Here is a 10,445-nt window from a genome sequence, read left to right on the forward strand (position 1 = left end):
CTTCCACAGATCCGATGCTGCATCCAGCTCAGACCATTTTGATGCAGCTCTTCCTGCCTGCAGCTTCCTTAGCTTCTTGATCCATGACCCTAATCTCAACTGTATTAAAATCAAAACCACTTTCCCTCACATTCTCTGCTCCTACCACAAATGCTCCTGAAACCTTGTTTTTGTCTTTTTAAAGATTTATTTATTTTGACTGAAAAGGCAGATTTACAGAGAGGGGAATCACAGACAGATTTTCCACTCTCTGTTTCACTCCCCAAATGGCTGCAATGACTAAAGCTGAGCCGATCCAAAGACAGGAGCCAAAAGCCTCCTCTGGGTCTCACACATAAACAGAGGGTCCCAAGGCTTTGGGGCCGTCTGCCACTGCTTTCCTGAGCCACAAGCAGGGAATTGGGATGGGATGTGGAGCAACCGGGACATGAACTGGTGTCTATATGAGACACCAGTGCTAGGAGGTGGAGGATTAGTCAGTTGAGCCATCACACCAGCCCTACACCAAGGAAATCTTCAGAGAAAAGACAGAGGATATGCTGCAGATCTTGCATGCCAAAGGGTTGTCTGATCTGGCTGCTGTTTTGAAGCAGCCAGCAGCTTCCTCAGAGTTAGTTTGGAGGAACTGAAGCCTAGGAATTTCTCTTTAATTCTGTGTACACTAAAGCCAACAGCCTGAAAAAGCAGTTTGTGCAAGGCTGGAGTCCCTGACATCGCATTTCCTGACTGACTGTGAGTCCTGTGGGATCAGAGTGGCTCCAGACATTAAGCCTGGGGAGACGCAAACTGTTGTGAAGCAGGAACACATAGAAGCTAGCCTAGGGAAAGGAAGCAGGTGGAAAAAAAGTAATGGAAAATCTTAAGGTTCAACATAATCCTTCAACCACCACAGGCCTTCTGGTTCCAAAACAACCAATGCCTTTGCCTCAAATTTGGCAAACACAAAGTGTTGGGGAAAGGAGAAGGGACCCACAGCAGGTCTTGGACTTCCTGGGTTCTAAGCCACAGCTGCCTTGTTTCCTTCCTGTAGAGACTTGGGCAGATTTTTCTGAGCATCAAATGGAGACCACAGGCTCTACCTAGACGTTTTAAAGTCTAAGTCACTAAGGACTCACCCTGACAAGGGATCCAACAATGACAAGGGATTCACAATAAGATGCTAGGTAAAAACACATGCGACAACTCCCAAGGCATTATGAACTACCATCCAAACACCTAGGCTGCAAAATGTACATATTTGTTTTGTATAAGTCCAATTGGCTTTGTAGAAACTGAAACAGATTCAAGATAATATTTATTGCAATCCCACTCATATAATTTTCCCTGCTCTTCTTTAGAAGATAACAAAGGAACAGTTCTATATACAGCCAATGAAGCTGTTCAAGTAATCCATTCTTGCAGTGTACCACGTCACGGTCCACCAAAGGGCAAAGTAGGAGAGCAGTACTTGTTCCCACGAGGAGGATGTATAGACCAAAGAGGTCCCCAAAACACAACTCTTTGAGTTGTCAAAACAATCCCTTCAAGTATGTAAAGCAGAACCCTAACTCTGCAAAAACTGTCTCTAAACTTTGCTTTTTCTTATGCAAACAGAAACAACATTTGTAAAGGGCATGGTCCTAAAACAACACACTGGAAGGGGTCCCCTACCTCATTCCTGGCCCAATGGCTCAACTGGCTAATCCTCCCCCTTCAAATGCCAGGATCCCATAAAGGGCAGGTGCCAGTTTGTGTCCTGGTTGCTCCACTTATCCAACTCCCCACTTGTGACTTAGGAAAGCAGTGGAAGATGGCTCAAAATCTTGGGACCCTGCATCCATGTGGGAGACCAAGAATAAGCTCCTAGATTCTGGCTTCAGATGGGCTAAGCCCACTTGGGGAATAAACTAGCAGATGGAAGGTATTTCTGTCTTTCTCTGTAAATCTGCCTTTCCAATAAAAATAAATAAATCTTACTAAATACACACATACACCCCTGGAGAAAGGCAACTTGTTCTCAAACAATTCCATCATGGTGGTTTCCTAGCTTGTTCTAGCAGCCCCAGTACAGCTGGAGTGTCTGTGCCTACCAGGGGTCTTAGGAGGCCAAGGGCAAGCCTATGGGGTCAGGGAGCACTTGACAACTGCTAACTTAACATCTGGGACCAGCACTGAGATCAGGAGCAGGGAATTCCCTCCTCAGCAAAACAACCTCCTGTGGATTAAGGAAATTCAAAAGCTCAGTGAGCACAACAGCCAGGAGGGTGCTGATCTACCTGACCTACCTGGCCTGAAAAGGCTTGGGTACCCAGGAAAGCTTCCTAAGAGTTTTTAAAGGATAGGTAAAAACCAAATTCAGACAGCAATGATCGATGTTTTGACTGTATTCATAATTACAAATACAGAATCCCCTTTTTAAGGAAAAGAGAAAACATTTCAGGAAGCTAAAATATGAATATCACATTTTATTTTTGAAAACTTAATTAGTGGGGCTAGTGCTATACCACAGTGAGTTAAGCCTCTGCCTGCAATGCTGGCATCACACATGGGCAACCAATTCCAGTCCCTGCTGCTCCATTTCCCATGCACCTGGGAAAAACATCAAAGCACAGCCCAAGTAACTGGACCCTTGCCACTCACATGAGGGACCCAGATGAAGCTCCTGGCTCCTAGCAATGGCCTGGCACAGCCCAGCCTGACAGTTGCAACCATTTAGGGAGTGAGCCAGTGGACTGAAGATCTCATTCTGTCCTACCTCTTCTTTGTTAACTGCCTTTCCAATAGTTAATATCTTAAATAAAATTCCCACTTAATTGGATTAGTACACTGCTATTTTTTTAAAAAAAGTTTTATTTATTAGAGGACTTGGCATGATGGCCTAGCAGCTAAAGTCCTATCTCATATGGGTGTTGGTTCATGTCCTAGCTGTTCCACTTCCCTTCCAGCTCCCTGCTTGTGGCCTGGGAAAACAGTTGAGACTGGCCCAAAGCATTGGGACCCTGTACCCACGTGGAAGACCCAGAAGAAACTCCTGGTTCCTGGCTTCAGATCAGTTTTATGGAGAGGAGACAGAAAGATTTTCCATCAGCTGGTTCACTCCACAAATGGTCACAAAAGCCGGAGCTGAGCCAATCCAAAGTCAAGATTCAGGAGCTTCGTGTGGGTCTCCCACATGCATGCAGGATCCAAAGGCTTTGGACCATCCTCTACTGCTTTCCCAGGCCATAAGCAGAGAGCTGGATGGGAAGCAGAGCAGCTGGGACACGAACTGGCACTCATGTGGGATCCCAGCACTTACAAGGTGAGGATTTAGCCATTGAAGCATCACACTGAGCCCTGACATCATATCTTACATCTTGGAAGGACCCTAGGTATGCAGGCTCCTAATGGTCATTTTGGTATTACAAACAGTGCTGCAGTACATGAGTATGTGTCTATTTGTAGACTGCATTCCTAGAAGTCAACATCTTAAAATCAAGGTTATCGAGTTCATAATTTGAGGGCCTTCCAAGGACTCCACAGAAAGGTTGCACCAATTTACATTTCCACTCACAAGTATCAGAGTTCCTGTTTCCCCATACCACAGAGTATGTTTGTTTTCTTAGTGCATTCAAGTCAGAAAAAAAATGGAGTGGGATATGGAAGAAAAGGTTATCTAAACCTGTCTCCTGTGCATCCTCCACCTGGGTACCGTGAGGGTGTCTGGCAGAGGTGGCTTGACCTTCAGATAGGACACAATGGGGCAAGTGGCAGGTCTCACTTGAAGGAGTGACATGCCCCTGGCCACTCCAACACACCTTCCTGATGTAACTGGCTGTCAACCTCTGCACCATAGAGCAGCCCCAACACTGACTGACCTGCAGTGGGGTGGTAACCGGAAAGTTAAACAACTTTAGCTTTCTTGAAAACTGACAAATCTTTCTCTAACCAAACAAGCTACTTTAGAGCTGGTCTCACAAAGTTCCTTGCATAAATGAACTGGCACTGAAAGGAACTGGCCGAGGTGATAAGCATTCCAGGAAATACTGCAGTGCTCTCCACTGACCTCCACCACCAGCCGACTCTCCAAACACCTTGAGCAGTGCTCCCACCTCACCCCAAAGGAGGCGAAGCTTCTTTGAAAGACGTGTGGGTGACACTGCATGGTTTGCACACATTTCACTATGTGGCTGTTTTCATCAACTCTTCACATGAGACATTTCTCAGTCCTCGAAGAATAATAAAATGGCTTCTTTTTCTACTACACAAGAGACTTGTTATTCCATAGTAAAATGTCTTTCCCTAGCCTTTCCAGGGAAGGCTAAATACTTCAATGCATTTTGTCACCATCACACTGTATCTTCTGATGTATATTTACAAATAATTCCCATTTCAGTGTTTCCTCACCACTCATTGATATAAAACTAATTCTTTTGTGGCATGTTATACATACAACCAAAGATTCATACCTCTATGAGTATTTCCAAATGCCTAGGCTCATGAACCACTGTATAATTGGATGAGACACTTGTACTCATAACATCCTGGGATAGTGATGACACAAAACCACACACATGTGCACACGCATGCAAACACACATACACACATCCCAGCACTTAAAATGTTAAGCAGTGCCTCGACTGTTTCACAGGCTCCAAAGCAATGTAACCCAGTTAATTCTGAAGACAAGCCACCATTGTGTGAAGAGTCCTTTTTACACCTTGCATCTAAGAGCAACATCAAGTTGAAAGGTCGTAGGCTATTCTTTTTGTCTTTCACATATTTCGGCACTGTTACCATCTCTGCTGCTCTTGTCCACTCAAAAAGTTCTGTGATGTAAAATGTCCGTGTCCCCAATGGCTCCCCAAGGCTTCCAGAACCCACTTCCATGCTGCTCTCTGTTCTCTAGGTATTCCAGTTTGCTGCTTTAAAAAGTCAAGTAGCCATTCTATGTGGTTTGACCAGGCAGGGCACAGTTCTGGGACAACTATTTTCTAGATCTCTACTCAAATATTTGCTAAGTGCCCGGCATGTGCCAGGCACTTAAAAATGGGTAAGACTCTGTACTGGCTAGGAAGAAGGATACAGAATTCCATTAGTGCACCATAATTAACTATTTCAATAGTTGTTTCAAAGTCTTTTGTTCACACTGAACTTGGAATGAATTAAAGTTCACATCCACTGCAATTCAGGGTAGAACAATTTTCCAATGTAAGTGCAGGGCTTCACAGACCATGCTTGCTTCTGTTATTTTGATTTTTGCCTTATTCTAATAACCAACATAAGGACTCTAACAAGATGTTGACTTATGATATGCTGATATTTGGTAGAAAAATAAAGGTATGTATTATTCCTACTCATTGAAATTAAGCCACTTCTGACTTGGGGTATTAGACTGTGTGGTATTGCCTATAGTATCAAATATATTATTTAAATAAAAGCTGCAATATTCTGTGATATCTTAAGGCATTACACACATATCAGTCAACATGGACCCCAGCTTCTCTCTTTGCTTTATTTGTGTGTGTGCATGTGTGTGTGCACGTGCAGTTCCTTTTCCTGGCAAGCACCAGCTCATCCGCTCAAAACCAAATGTGAATGGCAATATAGAGGTGGAGACTTCCAGAAGAACCGTTTCTGCTTCTCCTCCTTGCCTTTCAAGTTCATAACCATGTCACCACGAGGGGATCCTTTATCCACATTCATGTCATAGCCTCATCTATCGGGCACTGCCCAGGTTTAGCACAAAAACCCCAAGTCCCAGGAAACCCCTTAGTCCTGGACCAGAGGACAGTAGCAATTCCATGTGAACAACTGATAAAATTACTGTCGTGGATGAAGGGCCAATGCCAGGTGTTTCACAAATGTTACCTTATCGTTCCCATTCAAGATAACACTAAAAGTTGTGTGATGATGATTCCATCTCACAGAACATGACATGGGACACCTAGAACTGCATATAGCTTTGCCAAAATTCAAATGCTGGTGCTCCTATCTCCACGTGATTACCATGTAATCCTCAGCTCTGAATGAATGCCAATGGAATGTGTGTGACCCTCTCTCAAGTTACCTGCTGGGTTTTCACAGTAGGAGCCCCCAGGATGGGAAATACACCTAAAAATCATGCTCAAGGGTACTGCTTGCAAGCTAAGGTGCTTTTAGATAAGGGCCACCTCCAGAACACGGTCATGACCAAGATGGTAACAAATTCAACTGCACAGAGATACATTGGCAGTTCACAAAGTTTGACAATTGGAGCACTTGGCCAGGGGCAGAATGAAGAATCCAACCACTAGGCCAAGACCTACAAACTGCCTTCTGGTGACACGTCAATGCAGGGGTGAGCACAGAGCAGGGGCCAGAGCGCAGCTCTGGACAGCAGGCTCTTTTTGGAGGTCAGCTTGCCCTTGACCACTCAGGAATTTGGGAAACACTTCCTGCACAGTACGTTTTATGTTTTTAAAAACCTAAGCCCCCACTGTGCACACTTAAACACAACAATTTTTGCTTGATTCTATGCTGCTGAGTTATAACTGTACCCTTTGCTTTTCTTCTTAACCAAAGGCCAAATTCTCAGTCCAGAAGTTACCAAATTCTTCCCCTCCCCATCTCCACCAAAGTGAGAAGAAAGTGGAATTCTAGAGACCACTCCTCCTGAGGTGACATTAGAGTCAACAAAGGCAGTTATGGAATGAATTCAGAATGGCTAGGACACAAGGCCATGGAGCTCTCCACACACACACACACACACACACACACACCACCCCTGCCACCCCATCCCAGAATGCCCAGCCAGAACCGCCATTGTATGGAGATGCTCTGTGAGCTCAGAGGCCTGGGGACTCCTGGCGGAGCCACTTCCTTGGTTAATCAATTTACCTGGGATGTGGATTTGGCTGGACCCCCCCCCCCCCCACCTGGGGGACCTCCCCTCGCTGCCTAATTTAAAAGCTCTTCAAAGCCAGGACCCTTTCTGGGAGCTGGCCCAAGACTGGAGGGCCAAGCTTTGCTCTTCAAAGCGATAACAAAAGTAGAAGATTTAGCACTTAGTAGGCAGTCGGTAAATGTTAACCCGGTGGTCAGGACTGACCATCCCCACCCTTCCCAGTGGGAGCCAGCAAGGTCTGACCCCACCCCCACTCCCCCAACAAAGTCCCACCCCGAAATTCCCCGAGGCCAAGGGCTGAGGCCGCTTAGTGCTTGCTGCCCCAAGACCCAAGTCCTGATGGAAACAGCCGTAGGCGCCAGCCACAGGTTATTTCTAATCTGGCCCCTGTCAGCCCTGTAAATTGGAGGATGCCCTAGTATACCCTTCCCTTAGGCCCTGACCCTGGTCGGCGTCAAGTCTGCACCGCCAGCACAGTTTAAATTCCGGGGCCCCTTCAACCCATCTCCCCTTCAGCCTCTTTTGTTCCCAGTGTGAACCGCCGCCCCCCCTCCCGCCCACGCCCAGGAGAATCATCTGTCCCTTGGAGGGACCCTCCAGCTGGGCCACCAAATGGCCCAGAAGATCTCGGGTACAAGCCAATGTAAATCAGCTCCTGGCGGTCCCTGAGGAAAGGGGCGCCGTCTATCCAGCTGCAACGGCTGCCCCTCCTGGCCCATCAGGGAGTTAGTCGGCCTCCTGCGGGGTGGGGGTAAGGGCTACCCCTTGTCTGACACCTGGGTCTGTGTCGGGAAGGAAACTCACTCAGGCCTCACCGCCCTCTTTAGAACAGCAATGACCCCCTCAGTTCATTGCCACCAGCTTCTTCTGAGTCCCGAGGTTGCCATGTTTGGAAACCCAACAGCCACCAGCAACACCTACCCCGGCCCCAGAGCACACACTAGGAAGAAAAGCAAACGCTCCCCGTCCCCAAAGAGGACCCTTGAGTCCCGGCCCTGTGTGCTGAACACTCACCCAGATTAGGATGTCGGGCAGCGGGGTTGGCCCGTCCAGGCAGACTGTGCAGGACCGGACTGTCAAAGGGGCCCGCAGAGGCGGCTGCAGCGGCGGCCCAGGACGCACCCACGTCGGCCATGTAGGCGGGGTACGGGCTGGAGTAGGAACCCGCGAAGCTGGCACGGCCATACTGCTCGCGGCCTGCCAGGCCGGCGCCCGCCGCGCCGCCACCCGAGCTGTAGGCTGCGGCTTCGCGGGCTGCAGCAGCGGCTGCAGCGGCGGCCAGAGACCCAGTGGTCCCTGGGAAGGAGAAGCGCGGTGACACGGGTGGCGGAGTGTAGGCAGCGCCCTCGGCTCCCGCCTGACTCCACACCGGGCTGCCCTGCTGCGTCCCGGGCCCTGCACCCGACGGGGCTGCCCCAGAGCTGCTGCCCGAGGCTGCTGCGGACGCAGCGCCGCCGCCTCCGCCCTGGAGGTAGGACAAGCCCAGCACCGAGGAGGGCACTCGCGGCGTGGGCACATAGACCGGCGAGGACGCGGCGCCCGCACCGTGCATGAAGGCACCAGGGCCGCCTGCCTCATATGCTCCGGCAGGGGGGCCGTGGTTGGCCGCCATGGCCAGGCTCTGGTACATCGTCCTTGGTCCTGAGTCCTTCCTCCCTCTGTGTTTTCAGATCCGGAGCTACGTGGAGAGACGGAATAATAATAATAATAATAATGGACGTGTGAGAGACTTCTCGAAATAAAGAGCAAAAAATCAAAGGGGAGGGAAAAAACCCCAAACCGCTCAAAAGTATCTGTATTTTAAATCCAGCGTTAATCAAAAAAGACTCTAGGTTCTTCTTTGTTCAGGGGAAAACAAAACAACAACAAAAAGTTTTTCTTCTCAAACTAAATTGCAGGTTGTTCCAGAATGTGGTACAAGACGGGTCAAATCCATGCGGGGCCTGGTGGCGCAGAGCACCTACTGGCGGGCGGCAGAAGTCACCCGGTGGTGCCTGGGCACAGTGTGCCGCTCGGCCTCCGAATCACCCACGCGTCCAGCCAGGAGACCTTGGTCAAGATGCACCTCCTCCAGGACAGCGAGTGCGCAGAATCTGTAAATACCTCCCAGAGGAGGTCCTCGGTGCAGCTGAGGTCCTAGACAGAATGACAAAAGAGAAGTTCAGAACAGAACTTTCAGAGTCCACCTGCTTGCAGAAGCCGCCAGTTCCCGGCCCACCCTGGGCGGGCCCCAGCACCTGAAGAGAAGTGGTTCCCTTTGTCTTACGGGGCTGCCGTGTTCCTCGGTCCGCCCGAGGCGGAACTTCTAGGAGCACAAAGCACCAACACCCTGCGGACATTCCGGGTTCTAGGACGTGCAATCAGTGGTTGAGAGTGAGGTCAACTATTTCTGAACTGCTTCTCAAGAGGGCCTTGTCTTTTACCTTTTTCTTCAAGCATATTTTGAATATTTTTGCTGGGGTGTAAAGTCAGATTTTCCAGTTCCCAGGGAGTCCCATTGCCTCTCCCCTAAGCCTTCTAGTCCAAAAAAAGAAGGTAGGGAGAAAATGACAAACTTCATAAAAACTAGCAAACTATGAAAGTTCTGTTTGCAATGTTAAAAAAAAAAATCTAGACATTGAGTCTAAATGTTTATAAATGAACAAATGTCTGTTAAATTTCCTCAAAAGGCATTGTGAAACCCTCATACACATTACAAGGTATATATCAAACGAGTTTCATGTTCCTTGCAAATACTTACATTTTAGACAATCTGCAGGGTGTGTATCAGGACCAGGAAAGTGACAGGAATAGACAAGGTCACTTTAGAGGACTACTCTCAGGCAATGAACCAGGCTTTTTGTTTACAGTCACCAGGGCCACCCATTTGCAGAATCGGAGGTGAGCCTGCCTAGGAAAAGGATGACAGTGTGTAGGGCTTCCTAGCACCCTTGGTTTCCATGTGATGGGGGACTGGTTTAAAACTGAGGGAACAGGCACTCCTCCTTCCTGAAGCAGCTGCGGAGTTTCCAGATCCTGGTCTGTATCCCTGGATCAAGTAAAGGTGTCTCTCTTTTTGCAAAAGACGGAACTGAAGCATTGGAAAGTTTTGAAACTTGGCTAAGATCAAAGTACAATTAAAGGGTATGGGGGATGGGATCAAGGATTTAAAGCTAGTCTTCTGCTACACCCACATTTTTCTCAAGAAGCTGTAACTACTCCTGACAGTTTTTTTTCTCTTTCTTTCTTTCTTTCTTTCTTTCTTTCTTTCTTTCTTTCTTTCTTTCTTTCTTTCTTTCTTTCTTTCTTTCTTTCTTTCTTTCTTTTCTTTCCTTCTTTCTTCCCTTCCTTCCTTCCTTCTTTCCTTCCTTCTTCCTTTCTGAAATATTCTCACTGACCCATATACTAAATCTAGGCTGTGCCACATACTGAATGAAAGACTTCAAATTACTTTACTTAACACGCTGTGCTTAAGTTCCTCAAATGTAAAATGTAAAAAAAAGAAAAAGATACCTATCTTGTAGTCATTGAAAGGTTTATGATTGTAATTAACATGTGTAAAGCATTTATAACAAAGCCTTTCTAAACTGTTAAAAGAATGAACAAAAAAAGTTACATAGAG

General features: G+C 47.5%; 1 protein-coding gene across 4 annotated transcripts in view; it reads right to left on the bottom strand.

The window, feature by feature from the left end:
- GATA4 (GATA binding protein 4) overlaps nucleotides 1-8,484 on the bottom strand; it is a 56,792-nt gene extending 48,308 nt beyond the window's left edge. For 2 of the 4 annotated variants that reach the window (XM_040966009.1, XM_040966007.1), the window contains exon 1: nucleotides 7,859-8,484. In XM_040966009.1, the coding sequence (XP_040821943.1) occupies nucleotides 7,859-8,474 (616 nt within the window). In that variant the 5' untranslated portion in view covers nucleotides 8,475-8,484. The remainder of the gene's footprint in view (nucleotides 1-7,858) is intronic. The other 2 variants (XM_040966006.1, XM_040966008.1) reach the window with 2 other exon arrangements.
- Between the last annotated feature and the right edge of the window lie 1,961 nt (nucleotides 8,485-10,445).

Source organism: Ochotona curzoniae, unplaced genomic scaffold, assembly GCF_017591425.1.
Source record: "Ochotona curzoniae isolate NIBS_2020 unplaced genomic scaffold, NIBS_Ocur_1.0 scaffold_4505, whole genome shotgun sequence".
Taxonomy (NCBI): Eukaryota; Metazoa; Chordata; class Mammalia; order Lagomorpha; family Ochotonidae; genus Ochotona; species Ochotona curzoniae.